Here is an 18,301-nt window from a genome sequence, read left to right on the forward strand (position 1 = left end):
AGTCAGATTAGGATAGAAAACACTCTGAAGTTTCCAAAACTGTCAAAATGTTGTCTGTGAGTTAAACAGAACTGATATTGCAGGCTAAAACCTGAGGAAAATCCAATCAGGAAGTGCCCCTGTTTTTGAAACCTCTCTGTTCCTATGCATCCCTATTGCCCATTTAAAGGGATATCAACCAGACTCCTTTTTCTATGGCTTCCCTAAGGTGTCAACAGCCTTTAGACATAGTTTCAGGCTTTTATTTTGAAGAATGAGCGTGAACGACCACATTGCGTAAGTGGATAGGTGGGGGCTCTCAGAGTGAGTTGTGCGCAAAAGAGAAAGGCAGCCATTGTTACTCCCGGTCCTAGTGAAAAGCCAACTGTCCCGGTTGATATATTATCGAATAGATATTTGAGGATGGATTATAAAAAACGTTTGACATGTTTCTGTGGACATTATGGATATAATTTGGAATTTTTGTCTGCGTTGTCGTGACCGCTCTTTCCGGTGGATTCCTGGGCTTAACGCACCAAACTAACGGAGGTATTTGGATATAAAAAATATCTTTATGGAACAAAAGGAACATTTGTTGTCTAACTGGGAGTCTCGTGAGTGAAAAAATCCGAAGATCATCAAAGGTAAACGATTAATTTGATTGTTTTTCTGATTTTCGTGACCAAGTTACCTGATGCTAAGTGTACTTATTGTTTTGTCGAGCGATCGATAAACTTACACAAACGCTTGTATTGCTTTCGCTGTAAAGCATAATTTCAAAATCTGAGACGACAGGTGGATTAACAAAAGGCTAAACTGTGTTTTGCAATATTGCACTTGTGATTTCATGAATATGAATATTTTCGAGTAATATTATTTACCTGTGGCGCTTAGCTACACTATGCTATTCAGTGTTGCTGATGACAATTATCCCGGATCCGGGATGGGTGGTTCAGAAAGGTTAATCAAATTAATTAAGCCAAATTTCTTAAAATCAATCCCATATACTATGTTATTACAAAACAGGTTTTAAATTCTTTGGTAATGCCAATGTGGAAGACTATCAAATGCTTCTCAAAGATGCCCTCTGGTGGTCAAACTACCACTAACTTGGCTGACAATTAAAACTTGGCTGACAATTTAATAGTGTGCCACAGAATGCTGCAGACCCACAAGGTGTGCTGCAGCATGACGCAACTTTTAAAGGAGGAACTACTGTATATGATTTTACATTTGGATAATAAAGTATTTAAAGCATTTTGAAGATATAAGCCACCTGCATTTGTTTATTAGGCTACTACAAGTAAACATAGCCTACAAATACATACTGTAGTAAACATGGGAAAGTGCCTAATTCCTTACATAAGGGAGAGCAGGCCCTGTTTGTACTAGAGAATGCAAGCACGTGGGAGACCGTGGTTCAATTCCCCGACGGGGAGGAAGGAGTAGGCTGTCCTTGTAAATAAGAATTTGTTCTTAACTGACTTGCCTAGTTAAAAAAAGGTTACACTAAGAGCAGAACATTTCTGCACCCTAATGTTCTAATTCTAGTCTAACCAATACCCAAATGGAGATCAGGTGAAAATAAATATCTCATTGATTTATCAAGACCAGTCCCCATGCTTGTCTCAGAGCACTGCTAAAATAGTTGTAGGCTTCAATATGCTCTTTAAATAAATAAGACCTACACCACTTTTAACAGAACATTACTCAACACTAGTGAGACTCATGTCGCCTACGGTAGTCCTACAGGATGTCGAAAAATATGACGTGACTCTCCGCCAATAATTACATATAGAGGATTGGAGGATTCTAAATTAAAACCAAAAGCCATCTCATGGGTCTCCTGGTGGCAACCGGCACAGGTATCGAACCTGCATCAGCCAGTTAAGTTATTTTATAATCAGTCTAGACTTCGAAGAAATAGACTCCAATTAAGCGCTCTTGTTGTTTGTAAAGTCAAATTAAAATATAGATTATTGTTGAAATGAATTGCTCGATGGTTTTCTCCATCTGTTGGTGTGCAACACTTGCATAACAAGTTTGATATATTTTCAGCACCAGCCACTGTTCACCTCCTATTGATTGCGCTGTGGTTGCCACCAGTTGTTTTTAAATTGAACTAGGCAAGTCAGGTAAGAACAAATTCTTATTTACAATGACGACCTACTCCAGCCAGTCTATTAGACAATTCTTTAGTAAAGGTTGAATAGTCTATTGTTCAGCTAATAGCCCATCCTAGAAACGTTGTTTGCAGAATTCACAGCCTGCTACCCTTGTGATAAACTAATAATAATACCTTTTCCCCTTTCCACTTGTTAAAATTGATAAAGTGTTTTTAGCCACAATCGGCCCCAACCCCAATTAATACATTTGGGCACAGTCGATAGCGTGCTGGACTTCGGGCTAGAATATTGAGGGTTCGAAACCTGCTCCCTGCTTGTTTCATTACATTATTATGCCGGTCACAGAGCAAATAGCCTGTATCGTTACTCACATCTCGTTCCTCGCCCTCTTCCACGTGTCAAATTAAATAAAGGTAAAAAAAACAAAAAAACTGAATGACACCTTTATTTGCCCTAGGAAGAGTACATGATCAGTGAATATATTCAATGTACAGGCTACAATATGGGGATCTCATGCGTGGTAATAACTACAGTACATGTATATGGCACAATAACGTTATTATATTCTACTCTATCCATAGGCTTCATTAATGCCCTTCAGACTTGAAGTCGATACAACAACTATGATAGCTGAGGTTCATAGATAGGTTCTGAACTAATATTCACACCAAACGTTTTAGGGTCCATACACAGAGCTAGTAGGAGTTTGCACCATATTTCATGTTCCAGTTTTAAATCATTGAAGGTGAAGAAGTGTACACTTTAGGAAGGAGAAATAATTTGGACAGAGATAAGAAATATATTATTCAACTGGCAATGCTGCCCCCTAGTGTTGTTTTCTGAAATCGAATGACATTGAAATATCTCAAAGAAGAAACTAAGGCACAGGCAGCCCAATTCTGATATTGTTTTTTACTAATGGTCTTTTGACCAATCAGATCAGATCTGAAAAAGATCTGATGTGAAAAGATCTGATTGGTCAAAAGGCCAATTTGTGGAAAAAAAAATTAGAATTCGGCTGCCTGTGCAAACACAGCCTAATAAGCAAGTGAGGGCAGCATGGGTATGATTGCTCGGCGCTTTGCCTGGTCCATGTAGCCTATCTTCAAACCATGCTCCTTACCCTAATTAAAAGAGGATTAGCCAGCATGGAGTCCCTGACCACTCCGATGCGAGAAGCCTGCATTTCCAGGTTCAGGACGGCTACACCTTGGGGAAATAGAGGAGTTATTCCAGATGGTACAACCAACAAGCAAATCAATCAATTAGGCCTACCTAAAATAGTACAATTGCTGCTAGACCTTGATATCCATGGAGAAGGCTAGCCTATATCATAGGTGGGTTTCCTGGACACAGATTAAGACTATTTCTGGACTAAAGAAGCTCAATGGAGAATCTACTTTGAAAATGTGTTTTAGTCCAGGATTAGGCATAATCTGTGTCCAGGAAACCGGCGTATAATGTTCTCTGTAATTCTATAGGCCTACCCTCACGAAACAGCTAAACGCTTGGCATCTTAACACAGATACACATTCTTAGGATTTTGATTTAAACATTTGATTTGAGATACACATCCTTCAGAAATTTCTGCTCAGATTTAATGTTCTTATTGAACTGACAGCACATGCTCTGGTTTTATCTAGGGTCTAAATATTAGTAATGTGGCAATTGGCTCCGGGGTGAAGTTTCCAATACAGATAAAGGATCAGCTTCCCCTCCCCCAATCCTAACCTTAAAGGCCCAGTGTAGTCAAAAACGTGATTCACTGTGTTTTCTATACAGTACCAGTAAAAACTTGACACACCTACTCATTCAAGGGTTTTTCTTTATTTTTACTATTTTCTACATTGTAGAATAATAGTGAAGACATCAAAACTATGAAATAACGCATATGGAATCATGTAGTAACCAAAAATGTGTTAAACAGATTCTTCAAAGTAGCCACCCTTTACCTTGATGACAACTTTGCATTTTCTAAACCAATTTCACCTGGAATGCTTTTCCAACAGCCTTGAAGGAGTTCCCACATATGCTGAGCACTTGTTGGCTGCTTTTCCTTCACTCTGCGGTCCAACTCATCCTAAACCATCTCAATTGGTTTGAGGTCGGGTGATTGTGCAGGCCAGGTCATCTGATGCAGCACTCCATCACTCTCCTTCTTGGTCAAGTAGCCCTTACACAGACTGGAGGTGGGTTGGGTCATTGTTCTGTAAAAAAATTATAGTCCCACTAAGTGCAAACCAGATGGGATGGCGTATCGCTGCAGAATGCGATGGAAGCCATGCTGGTTAAGTATGCCTTGAATTCTAAATAAATCACAGACAATGTCACCAGCAAAGCACCCCCACACCATCACACTCCCTCCTGCATGCTTCACGGTGGGAACCACACATGTGGAGATCATCCGTTGACCTATTCTGCGTCTCACTAAGATACGGCGGTTGGAACCAAAAATCTCAAAGTTGGACTCGTCAGACCAAAGGACAGATGTCCATTGCTAGTGTTTCTTGGCCCAAGCAAGTCTCTTATTGTCACGACTTCTGCCGAAGTCGGTCCCTCTCCTTGTTCGGGCGGCGTTCGGCGGTCGACGTCACCGACCTTATAGCCACCGCCGATCCACTTTTCATTTTCCATTTGTTTTGTCTTAGGTCTTACACACCTGGTTTCACTCACCCAATTACCTGTTTATTATTTAACCCTCTGTTCCCCATGTTTGTTTGTGAGTGATTGTTCTTTGTGAATCGGTCCGTTATTGTGGGCTCGTATATCTGCCTTGCATTTTGAGTAAAGTACGTTGATTACTAATTTCTGCTGTCCTGCGCCTGACTCTACACCAGCTACACACAGGACCCCATTACACTTATTATTGGTGTCCTTTAGTTGTGGTTTCTTTTTAGCAATTTCACCATCGGCGTACACGTCACTGATAAACTGAAATGGTCCACCCACACAGGCAACGTGGTGAAGAAGGCACAACAGTGCCTCTTCAACCTCAGGAGGCTGAATAAATGTGGCTTGGCACCTAAAACCCTCACAAACTTTTAGATGCACAATTGAGAGCATCCTGTCGGGCTGTGTCACCGCCTGGTACGGCAACTGCACCGCACGCATCCGCAGGACTCTCCAGAGGGTGGTGCGGTCTTCCCAACGCATCACCGGGGGCAAAGTACCCGAAGGCCAAAAAAAATCAAGGACAACAACCCCTTGTTGCCTGTTCACCCCGCTACCATCCAGAAGGCGAGGTCAGTACAGGTGCATCAAAGCTGGGACCAAGAGACTGAAAAACAGCTTCTATCTCAAAGCCATCAGACTGTTAAATAGCCATCACTAGCACATTAGAGGCTGCTGCCTAAATACATAGACTTGAAATCACTGGCCACTTTAATAAATGGAACACTAATCACTTTAATAATGTTTATATATTTTGCATTACTCATCTCATATGTATATACTGTATTCTATTGTATCTTAGTCTATGCTGCTCTGATATTGCTCATCCATATATTTAAATATTCTTAATTCCATTCCTTTGGGTATATGTTGTGAAATTGTTAGATATTACTTTTTAGATATTACTGCACTGTCAGAGTTAGAAACATAAGCATTTCGCTACAGCCGCATTAATATCTGCTAAACAAGTGTATGTGACCAATAGAATTTGATTTGATGAAGGCCTGATTCACTCAGTCTCCTCTGAACAGTTGATGTTGAGATGTGTCTGTTACTTGAACTCTGTGAAGCATTTATTTGGGCTGCCATTTCATTTCTAATGAACTTATCCTCTGCAGCAGAAGTAACTCTGGGTCTTCCTTTCCTGTGGCGGTCCTCATGAGAGCAAGTTTCATCATAGCGCTTGATGGTTTTTGCGACTGCACTTGAAGAAACTTTCAAAGTTCTTTCTGGATTGACTGACCTTCATGTCTTAAAGTAGTGATGGACTGTCATTTCTCTTTGCTTACTAGAGCTGTTCATGCCATAATATGGACTCAGTCTTTTACCAAATAGGGCTATCTTCTGTATACCACACCTATCTTGTCACAACACAACTGATTGGCTCAAATGCATTAAGGAAAGAAATTCAACATATTAACTTTAAACAAGGCACACCTGTTAATTGAAATGCATTCCAGGTGACTACCTCATGAAGCTGGTTGAGAGAATTCCAAGAGTGTGCAAAGCTGTCAAGGCAAAGGTTGGCTACTTTGAAAAATATAAAATATATTTTGATTTGTTACACTTTTTTGGTTACTAAATGATTCCATATGTGTTATTTCATAGTTCTGATATCTTCACTATTATTCTGCAATGTAGAAAATAGTAAAAATAAAGAAAAACCCTTGAATGAGTAGGTGTGTCCAAACTTTTGACTGGTACTGTATATTTCCACACTATGAGGCTGGAATAATATTGTGAAATTGTGAAAATGATAATGCCGTTTTAGTGTAAGAGTTATTTGAAAAGAATGCCTAAATGCTTTCAAAGATTTTAGTGAGTTACAGTTCCTATATGGAAATCAGTCAATTGAAATACATTAATTAGGCCCTAATCTATGGGTTTCACATGATTGGATTTCACAATACAGATATGCATCTGTTGGTCAAAGATAAAAAGTTAGGGGAGTGGATCAGAAAACCAGTTAGTATATTTTCCTCATGCAGTGCAACACATCTCCTTTGCATAGAGTTGATCAGGCTGTTGATTGTGGCCTGTGGAATGTTGTCCGACTTTTCAATGGCTTTGTGAAGTTGCTGGATATTGGCGGGGACTAGAACACGATGTCATACACGTCGATACAAAGCATCCCAAACATGCTCAACGGGTGACATGTCTGGTGAGTATGCAGGCCATGGAAGAAATGGGACTTTTTCAGCTTCAAGGAATTGTGTACAGATCCTTGTGACATGGGGCCATGCATTATCATGTTGAACCATGAGGTGATGGCGGCGGATGAATGACACGACAATGTGCCTCAGATCTCGTCACGGTATTCTTTGTGCATTCAAATTGCCATCGATAAAATGCAATTGTGTTTGTTGTCCGTAGCTTATGCCTGCCCATACCATAACCCCACTGCCACCATGGGGCATTGTTTTAACAACGCTGACATCAGAAAACTGCTCACCCACACGACACCATCTGCCCGGTACAGTTGAAACCGGGATTCATCCGTGAAGAGCACACTTCTCCAGTGTGCCAGTGGCCATCGAAGGTGAGCATTTGACCACTTAAGTCATTTACGAAGCCAAACTGCAGTCAGGTATAGACCCTGGTGAGGATGACGAGCAGGCAGGTGAGCTAACCTGAGACGGTTTCTGACAGTTTGGGTCGAAATTGTTTGGTTGTGCAAACCCACAGTTTTAACAGCTGTCCGGGTGGTTGGTCTCAGACGATCCCGCAGGTGAAGAAACCAGATGTGGAGGTCCTGGGCTGGTGTGGTTACATGTGGTCTGTGGTTGTGAGGCCGGTTGGACAGACTGACAAATTCTCTAAAATGACGTTGGAGGTGGCTTATGGTAGAAAAATGTACATTCAATTATTTGGCAACAGCTCTGGTGGACATTCCTGCAGCCAGCATGCCAATTGCACGCTCCCTCAAAACTTGAGACGTCTGCGTGACAAAACTGCACATTTTAAAGTGGCCTTTTACTACCCCCAGCACAAGGTGCACATGTGTAATGATCATGCTGTGTAATCAGCATCTTGATATGCCACACCTGTCAGGTGGATGGATTATGTTGGCAAAGGAGAAATGCTCACTAACAGGGATGTAAACACATTTGTGCACATAATTTGTGAGAAATAAACTTTTTGTGCATATGGAACATTTCTGGGATATTTTATTCCAGCTCATGAAACATGGGACCAACGCTTCACATGTTGCGTTTCTATTTTTGTTCAGTATAGTTAATATACAGGGTTGGGGAGTAACAGATCAAAAAAACTGATTACAAAAAAATTCAACTTGTAATCCGTTACGTTACCAGCTAAAATATTGTAATCAGATTAGATACTTAAAAAAATAAAATAGATGATTACTTATAGGATGAATTTTAGAGGTAATCTGCAGTAGAAACAATAAAGTGGCTTTTCAACCCCTGGTTCGGTAGAAATCTGAGAGATGGGGCTGGAGAAATGTAATCACCGTCAAATTCATAGATAGAGTTATGGATGCAAGAATTGACCATCCATGATATCAACATTATAGTTTTAACCATGTTTTGAGGCTATATAGTGTTTGCTTACATTTTCTTTTTTAAAATTGTATTTATTCATTTAACCTTTATATAACTAGGCAAGTCAGTTAAGATCAAATTTGTATTTACAATGACAGCCTACTGGGGAACAATGCCTTATTCAGGGGCAGAACGACAGATTTTTACCTTGTCAGCTCGGGGATTTGATTCTGCAACATTTCGGTTACTGGCCCAACACTCTAACCACTAAGCTAACCAGAAGCTAGCTAGCTAGTTCTTCTTTACAAACATTGGAGTAAAACAAGCTTATATTTGGGGTTCTGGTGGGGTAAGACGGTTGTAACTAAGCTCATGAATAATTTATAAGTTACATTCTTCAAGAATCAATGGGTATATATATCATTAATTTATAAATCCCAAAATGGATGTAGCAACTGCTGAGGGCCCCTTTATGATCAAAAATTATGTTTGCGAAAAAATTCTTTATGACACCTTTCTGTTTTCAAAATGACATTCGAAAAACACACTGAAAAAAAGTGCAAGTTTATTTTTGTTCTGCGTCTGACTACAAGTCAGAGACCACTATGACACACTAAATGCATTTGCTGGATTGTGGGAAAAGAGCAGGAAGAGGCTTTTGTAGGTTACAGCAGGGGTGCAATTTTCACTGGGGACATGACCACAGAGAGTGCAAACAGTGGCAGCTGTTGTCTGTGTGTGTTTTGCTTTTTCTCTGCGTTGTAAAAGCAAGCAGAGCAGAAACTGGCTACTCTTTATTTGACTGATGTAGATGGCAAGGTAACTGACTTAACATAAATAATCCCAGTGCTGAGTTAGTAGTGTAAATTACATGTAACGTTAGCTAGTGTTTCATCCCCTCTCGACTGAACTTCTGTCTGAAGTGAATTAACTAACTAGCTAGCTAGCTAGTAGCTTCCACAGCCAGGTCAGCTCTAGCCTCTAGCTATCTGTCAGGTAGCAATGTCTAACAGCTGTTGTGTGTATGGAAGTGCTTTGTAGCCTTTGTTTTGTCCCGTTTCAACAGAATGAAATTAACTTGGCTTGTTCTCACCAGTTGATGTACCATTAGAGCTAGTAAAGCAATGTAACGTTATTGATCTGTCAGTTGAGTTTCCCAAGCTAATTCCCTACTTTTTACACTGACACGTTATAAACAGCTCTACAGGCTTCACTGTCATGGTGCATAGTCAGTACACAACACTATGCTCATAATGTCTTAGCAGGACCAGATGGTGACAGGTGTCCCAGCAGGGTCAGACAGCCAGGGAAGAACAGTATACAGTACAGAGCTCAGGTGAATTTTGCAGTATATTATATCAGTGAATGGATACAAAATTGTTGTGTATGCTACAGTCTGGGATCTGGGAATAATGGTAATTTCAATAATTTAACCATTGATTCTATTCTTGGATAATGTATAAATATACACTAAGGTAATTCCTTGTCTGAGCAGGATCCGATGGTGATAGGGGTTTAGCAGGGTCAGGCAACCAGGGAAAACCAGTCTGATGGCACAGACATGAACTTTTGCAGATGCAACACTTTATTCTATCTGTGCAGCAAACACTGGACAAGCCAGAAACTTCAAATAATTTAACTATTTTAAGGCAGTCTGACAAACATTGATCTCCAAACAAAGTTGATCTCAAAACTGTATCAAGGGTTGATAGGCTTTCCCCAATGACACAAAACATGTAAAACAAAAATATGAGGAAGACCTGGGAGACACTACTCATGATGATGAATGGATACAGATATGTTAGAATGCTCAGTCATGTTCATATAATCTCAGACATAAATTACAGCAGTTTAAGACTATCCATAGAAGGTACTATATGCAAGTGAAACTGAATATCATGAATTCAGAAATGTCGTTCCTCTGCTGGAGGAAAAGGGGACATATTTCAATATGTTATGGTCTTGTGAAGGCTGGCTGAATTATGGCAAAGAGTATGTTATTTTATTTCAGCATGTCTCCAGATTCTCCCTTCTCCCTGTTTTTCTTTGCTTGAAAATGTTGATACTGGAGACTTATCAAAAGAAACTGTGTAACCTAACATTTAAGCGGCTAAGAAATGCATTGTCATTAATTGGAAGGTTGGTTATCCTCCCACAATGTCCTAATGGATGGCAGAAATGTTAAGTTATGTATCACTATATTTGATGTATTACAATATTAAGGGTATACTGTACAACTTTCATAAGGTCTGGATGCCTTATATGGAATACTGTACGACAAAAATAGTCTGTATTGAAAACATGCCGACGTCAGGGGAGATGCCTATTTAGGCAATCCTTAGCTGCTAGGCTGCTCAGTCTTGGCCCTGGGGGTCTGCCGTACTGTTGGTTGTAACTCTGGCCTAGGCCTAACACACAAAAACGTGTCAAAAAAAGTTTTCCCGGACTTAAAGGCTTTAACTGCATCAAGAAGTACCTCTTCTGTAATATGGCCTTCACTTTAATCTTTCTGTAATAGCTGTTAATTTGACATCATTAATATTTTTTTTTAAATCCATACAATTAGCTTCGGTTTGTGGAGATGGAGGAGACAAATGAAAACATATGCTTAAAGTACTTTACTTTGTCTTTCAAAATATAGTTTGGTGAATCATGAGTCATTTGTAACAAGTTTCAGTTAATTATTTTTGGTAGCATTTCTAAATTGAAGATTTTAAAAGAATTTGGTGCATTTTTCCCTATATTCCATCTAGTTTGCTTTATTTTGATAATATATTACACTTGATCTTTCTTAAATAAGTTCCTCCATTTATTTTTGTTTTTCCTCTTACTTTTTCTGAGCCTCTATGGCAGTTTTTATTGCTATCTATCTGTACTGTTAGTCTTTCCATTTCCTTTGTTAATATATACTCCTTTGACCTAAATTGCTTTTGTTTTAGAGAGGAGTACCGAAGTCCATGGCCTCTAAAGGCACATTTAAAAGTGTCCCATACAATAAGGGGATCTGCTGTGCCTATGTAATGTCAGAAAAAGTCAGTTATAAATTATTTAATCCTAGTTAAAAACAAGTTATCATCCAATAGGCTTTGATTAAATTTCCAATATCCTCACCCATGTGGAAATTCTGCAAGAGTAATATATTTGCCAATTATTTGATGGTCCGACTGCATTCTGCCCCCTATCAACACTTTTTAAACTTTTTGTGCCGGAGAGAATGACATAAGTAGTCAAGACGACAAGCTTTCACACGGTCAGGATATTTAAGCCTCCATATATCCACTAGTTCCAATATATCTATATTTGTGATATATAAGTGCATGAGGGTGATAGTTTGTAGTGTGATTTCCTTCACTGGCCATAGAGGTATTTAAAACTGTATTATAATCTCCCACCATAATAATATAGACTTGTATTGCTTGTAGGGTTAATATATTATTATACATATTTTCAAAGAAGCGTGGATCATCATTATTTGGACCGTATAGGTTAATTAGTCATATCTGTTTATGACCTAATAACATATTAAAAATCACCCATCTACCTTCAGGATCTGTTTGGACAATTTGCACATTCGGATCAAAAAATTACGGTTACTTAATATCATCACCCCTTTTGAATTACTTTGTCCATGGGAGAAATATATTCCGCCTCCCCATTCCTTTTTCAACACAACGTCATCTTAATTTCCAATAATTAACTAATAATATGCATAATAATGCAGGCAGTTCGTGCAGAGGGTTAACTATAACCAAGATTACCATGACAAAAATGACATTTTTGGCAAGCAATTATTATTTTAGCAAACAATTATTGTGATTCATCCTATATTGTCCCTAACATCATTACCCTCTAGCAACAGATGTGGGACACACACACACTCAACCCCTTTCCCCCACAAACAACCATAAGCTCAGATGCTCAAAACTGGTTCCATCCCTGAGCCCAAGGACTTGATTTACGATGGCATATACAGTTGCAGCTGTTTTAAAAGGCATGCAAAACTGACACAAAAATGGGGATATTTGATTAACCATTGTCAAGTCCTAGGTGATGGAGAGCAGATCACCCCTTTCCCCTGAAACACACACACGCTAGTCCCCTGTTGTGACCATTTCCCCAAGCATCTCTGTGCAGTCAGACCTTTGATTATTTGGTGCCACCAGGGCCAAAATTATACGAAGGCGTTTTATGTACGGGGGAGTTTTGTTAAGAGCCCTGACGCTCAATCTGAATATTAACATGCGTTTCTTGCAGTGCGGTTTTGGAACCATAAGGACCTTATCAACAAAAAATAATTTTCAAAAAACAAAAGGTTAAATTGATGCACACCTTGATGGGATCGGCCATATCGCCATGTTACAGCGCTTGTTTACGGAAGACAAGAGACAACCACCTGTGCTAATTAGCTATCTAGCATGCTCTGAACACCTGTGTGTAAGCATCTTGTTTATTTGAAGGATTCTTTCTTTCTGATGAAAGATGCTTATTTCTAAAACCCTCTTAGGTCTCACTCCCCCCTATCTGAGATATCTACTGCAGCCCTCATCCTCCACATACAACACCCGTTCTGCCAGTCACATTCTGTTAAAGGTCCCCAAAGCACACACATCCCTGGGTCACTCGTCTTTTCAGTTCGCTGCAGCCAGCGACTGGAACGAGCTGCAACAAACACTCAAAGATGGACAGTTTTACCTAAATCTCTTCATTCAAAGACTCAATCATGGACACTCTTACTGACAGTTGTGGCTGCTTTGCGTGATGTATTGTTGTCTCTACCTTTTTTTCCTTTGTGCTGTTGTCTCTGCCCAATAATGTTTGTACCATGTGTTGTGTTGCTACCATGCTGTGTTGTCATGTGTTGCTGCCTTGCTATGTTGTCGTCTTATAGGTCTCTCTTTATGTAGTGTTGTCTCTCTTGTCGTGATGTGTTTTTTGTCCTATATTTAAATACTTTTATTTTTAATCCCAGCCCCCCATTATCACTACTGTATCATACAAGGCCAAGAATTCACACAAGTTTTTATACTAGCTATTTCATACTGACATCTCAAATGTATCAATCCTGACTGAACATGGATTTATTTAAACAGCTTGTTAGCAAGCAATTAGCCTAATATTGGATTAAAGAAGCCTAACGTTACTCCTTAGTCCAAGGACATTCTTTACATGTTCTGTTTAAATGGCGAATTTGCTGTAGAAGCCAAAACAGCCAAATACTATATCTAAACGTGAATTGATGCTCTATTGCTGTACGGATCTAGAAACATTAATCCCTCTACTTTCATATGACATCAAAATAACTTAACAAATGAAAAATACACACTTACTGTACACTGTTTTAACCGGTTGTAACATAATTGCAGCCAACAGCATTTTTCAGTGACAAGACGTTTGTGGCATGTCTTCTCTTTACACACAGGTGTTCGGAGACACAGATAGCCAATTAGCACAGGTCGTTTTACTCTGTCTTCTGTCGGTTTTCCTTAAACAAGCATGGTAACATGGAAATATGGCTGTGTGGGACCTAACCCTAAAACGGTGTGTATCAATTTAACCTTTTGTTTTTAGAAAAAAATGTCTTGCCGATATGAAAGATAAGGTCCTTATGCTTCCAAAACCATACCGCAAGCGATGCGTGTTAATGTTCAGACCGAGCGTCGCGGCTCTTAACAAAAATCCTCCCTTACAATTGACGCCTTCGTCCAATGTCAATGACTCTTATGTGTAATGTAATGGAACTGAGTTATGATTATAATTAGACCCGCACGGAATCCGCGCACGCAGAATTCCCTACGAAAATCTGCCGAATTTGAAATAGAATGCATATCTAAAGCTAAAAATAAGCTGCCAGCTGATATAAAAGTTAAATAAAATTGACTTGTTGTTGAATTTAAGTATCCTGTTTTCATTGATGCATTTCAATAATCGAAAAGTGTAGCCCTTCCCCTGTGTGAGTGAGAGGTGCAGACAGCTACGGGAATGAATGACAGCTGTCTGATGAGAGAACCAACAAAAAATGCCCAGATTTACAGCAGAAGAGCTGAGAAGTAAACACTTGGCGACCAGAATAACAGCCAGGGCGTTTCCAGCTGAACTGTATGAGAATGGAGGAGTACTTTTCTGCAAAGTCTGTCAGCATTCAATCGCCATCAAACTGTGGTGGAGCACCTGAGGTCACTCCGAAACAAAAATAGGAGGGCTAATTCCGTGGACCAGGTAAACATTCTGATGCTTTGGCTAGCTACATTATCTAATAGGTTTGTTCTAGTTAGCTAAAATCGGTTCTTGACAGTTACATTTTTGTCTATCTACATAGTGGCAAGTTAGCCTGGCAAGCTTCCCCATGTTGTCACTCCAGCTCCACCGTTTCATTTAGGCTAGCTAGCTAACTTAGCTAGCTAACATTACTTCAGCTAACAAGTTAGCCAAAGTGACGTGATGGAGCTATCAAGTTAGGAATCACAAAAACAGCAAGTAAATAACAAAAAAATGTCTGAAAATATGTTAACTATCATTGTTTGAAAATGTATTTGTGTGAGAGACATACTGTCAGGTTTATGGGCTGTGTTAGTGTCGTTTCAGGAGAGTGTGTGCTTAGATTCAAAGCTTGAGATCCACTATAGGCCTGCTATTGAACTCAACCTGAGAAATCTTAATTTACTAAATGTAACCATTGTTCTTTATTTTCAAAAAATGTTTCAGTCCAAACAAGAACACGTGTCTGGCAAGGACCCCTCCACAGCTGAGAGGAGTTCATCGTGGACTTTACAAGAACATTAATCAAAGCAGATATATAGTTCTCGAAAAGGGGCCCAAGTTCTCCACATTTCTGAAGAAACACTGCAAGCAGGGAGGGTATATCCCAGCGCCATCCCATCTGCGTACAGAGTACTTGCCAGAGCTCTATCCACAATTTGAGCAGGACATCAAAGACGCTGTAGAGGGAAAAGATCTTTACTGTATGTCATCCTTGATGAGACGACCGATACCTTTGGAAGCTGTGTGCACTTGCCATTCTACTTAAGCCAGTGGGTGAATGACCTGTTGTAGCAGAACTGGCTTTCTTGGATAAAGTCAAATTTACCACGGTGTCCCAAGCTTTCCTGTATCAATAACATGGGGGTTGACTTTAACAATGTGTGGGCTTTTGTAAGCGACTCAGCTAGCTACATGAAGAAGGCTTTCACCAGCATCTTGAAGGGCCTCTTCCCCAACTCTGGACACGTCACCTGCTTTTCCCATCTTTCCCACGTCCTGTGTTTCAGGACGTGAACTAGCTGTGTGCTTTGGTGAAAAAGGTGTTAGGCACCCCAGCGTCGTCTGGAGCAGAGATCATTCATGCTGGAAAATGACCATTCTCCTGTGAGTACATGGATGTGCTCACCGACTTCACTACGACCTTACCAGAAACAGCAAAGTATGTCCAGGACCTTTGTGAGCTGCTGAGGGAACGCAAGGCCCAGCTGAAGGCCCAGGCAGTGTTCATTGTGGAGCATAGCGGCTAACCTGATAAAGCTGGAGGAGACCTCTGTGCCAACAGCCCACAACATCGCCAGCAAGCTGGAGGACCTGCAAATGCAGTTGAGTATGGCAGAACAGCTGGGGCTGACAACTGGCACCCTCATACAACTGAGCTGCTGTGGCAGCTTCCAGAGGAAGACAGGCTCTCCTGCACCGAGTTGTTCCATTCTGCAATGGCAGCAGGCTCAATCAAGCTGCACACTGTGCTGGAGAAGCACCCCTGCATTCACCTGTCACTAACTGTTCTAGATCCAGCCCAGGGGGTAGGCGCAAGAAAGGACATTAAGGACTGTCCATGCCATCCCTGCTCGGAGCCAGGTGTCTGCAGAAGAGTTGCACAGATACATGGGCATCGACAAGGCAGATGCTACAGAAGTCAGTGCAGTGGACTGGTGGGCAGCTACGGAGGACAAGACAGCCTTAGCTCACATTGCGGCGATGCATCTGTGCCTCCCCACTACCTCAGTGGATGTAGAAAGACTTCTCACATTATAAGATGCTACTTAGTCAGCATAGAAGGAGCCTCATGGAGAAAAATGACAATTTTGTTGATTGCAAAGTATAGTAGCATTGAGCACTAAAAAGCATGTCAGTCACACCCACCAACTCTACCACTCTTTCTGTGTTTTGGTTTGAAGCAATTTGATAATGAATCAATAGTTATATGTTGAATGGAACAAAGAGACAGAATGGTTCACCTAAACTATTTGGTGTTAATGTATTTATAGCTGGATTCGTCAATGTATCATTTGTATTTATATGCCTTTGCACTTTATTTATCTATCATATTTACGATTAAAGGATCATATACTGTAAAGGTTGAGTTTGTGTAGAGGTTATTTTTGACTGAGCTTTAGTAGAAGGATAACCGTAGGTTCATTGTCAACTAAGCATTTATTCACATAAGCCATGTTCCCATGTTATAAAATAATGTTACTACCCTAGAGGCAAAAAAAAACTTTCCGCAGAATTTCAGCAGAAATCGACGCAGAAAATATAAGAAATCCCCGCTGATTCCGTTTGGGTTTGGTTATGATCAAGCGCTAGCAAGAAATCGGCAGCAGCTAAGGCCAGAGTCAACAACGTTACTATACAACTGATGAAAACCATTACAAATTACATAGTTTCAAAATAATATAACGTTATTCATATCAGAGGCAAGAACTGCAATTTAGTTTTTTGTAGCTAGTTTACAAATGAAGAAATCGACGACATTACATACCTCTTTACTTCCTGTTGGTATCTTATGTTGTTATGGAAACGCGACGCCAAACATTGACGAAAAGTGTACACAAATAGGAATCCCATTGGGTAATGAATGGAGGAATTTATAACAGCCACTCTAGCAGACTGTAGACCAATCGCGTTCACGTTGTCATGCTGTGTCACGTATTTGCTAAACTAATCGTCATGCAATCCCTTCTCAAAGTCAGGGTATGAGTCGAAAAACCTGCCTATTTTCCTCGAAAGTACATAAGGTCACAATTCCAAAGCTATACGGTATTACAGACAACGAGTTAATTATCTTACATCTCGGAAAAAATGTGTAAAGTTGTAGTTCTTGTTGACGAAATTAATGCTAATATTGGGTTTTTGATCTGGCGCCCAGTTGACTCCCATTCCCTATTTGAAGGACAGCTCTCCTTGTCCCATCATGGGCAACGTACATTAATATGATTCCAAAAGAGTTTCCCAACTCCTCAAAAGTACCAACTCTGAGTATCTCTGACCAAGCTCTGTGGGTTGCGCCTCCGTCACTATATTGCCATTGTTGTTAACGTTCTACAGACGCCTCAGCCATATTGATGCTCAAAAGTAGAACGGGGGCTAATGACTTTGAACTATGGAACGCCGTTTGGGTCTTTTTGTGTCAAAAAATATACACGTCAAAAAGCACTTTTTAAAAATGTATTATTTTATTTTTCCCCCCTTTTAAAAAAATATTGTTTTAATTAATAACAAATCAATACAGGAAGTAGATGTTGGAACACAAGTCACTTGAGTGGGTTGAGTCACTGACTTGATCTTCCTGTTTGGGTTGGCGCCCCCCCTTGGGTTGTGCAGTGGCGGAGATCTTTGTGGGCTATACTCGGCCTTGTCTCAGGATTGTAAGTTGGTGATTGAAGATATCCCTCTAGCGGTGGGGGGGCTGTGCTTTGGCAAAATGGATGGGGTTATATCCTGCCTGTTTGGCCCTGTCCGGGGGTATCGTCGGACGGGGCCACAGTGTCTCCCGACCCCTCCTGTCTCAGCCTCCAGTATTTATGCTGCAGTAGTTTATGTGTCAGGGGGCTAGGGTCAGTCTGTTATATCTGGAGTATTTCTCCTGTCTTATCCGGTGTCCTGTGTGAATATAAGTATGCTCTCTCTAATTCTTTCTTTCTCTCCCTCTTGGAGGACCTGAGCCCTAGGACCATGCCTCAGGACTACCTGACCTGATGACTCCTTGCTGTCCCCAGTCCACCTGGCCGTGCTGCTGCTCCAGTTTCAACTGTTCTGCCT

At 40.4% G+C, this 18,301-nt stretch overlaps 1 protein-coding gene and 1 long non-coding RNA gene across 6 annotated transcripts in view; one reads left to right on the forward strand and one right to left on the reverse strand.

Moving 5' to 3' along the window:
* The window catches only part of cfap77 (cilia and flagella associated protein 77), a 73,832-nt gene extending 56,696 nt beyond the window's left edge, over positions 1 to 17,136 (reverse strand). For 2 of the 5 annotated variants that reach the window (XM_071402342.1, XM_071402340.1), the window contains exons 1-2: positions 13,606 to 13,724; positions 3,229 to 3,314 (exon numbers count right to left, since the gene is read on the reverse strand). In XM_071402342.1, coding sequence (XP_071258443.1) covers positions 3,229 to 3,314; positions 13,606 to 13,651 — 132 coding nt within the window. In that variant the 5' untranslated portion in view covers positions 13,652 to 13,724. Of the gene's footprint in view, positions 1 to 3,228; positions 3,315 to 13,605; positions 13,998 to 17,021 lie in introns of those variants that run through there. The other 3 variants (XM_071402341.1, XM_071402339.1, XM_071402343.1) reach the window with 3 other exon arrangements.
* Positions 14,199 to 16,769, forward strand: LOC139576343 (uncharacterized). The gene is made up of 2 exons (XR_011675099.1): positions 14,199 to 14,494; positions 14,981 to 16,769. It is a non-coding gene; the product is annotated as an uncharacterized lncRNA (long non-coding RNA).
* Positions 17,137 to 18,301: the final 1,165 nt, after the last annotated feature.

Source organism: Salvelinus alpinus, chromosome 5 (genome assembly GCF_045679555.1).
Source record: "Salvelinus alpinus chromosome 5, SLU_Salpinus.1, whole genome shotgun sequence".
NCBI classification, from domain to species: Eukaryota; Metazoa; Chordata; class Actinopteri; order Salmoniformes; family Salmonidae; genus Salvelinus; species Salvelinus alpinus.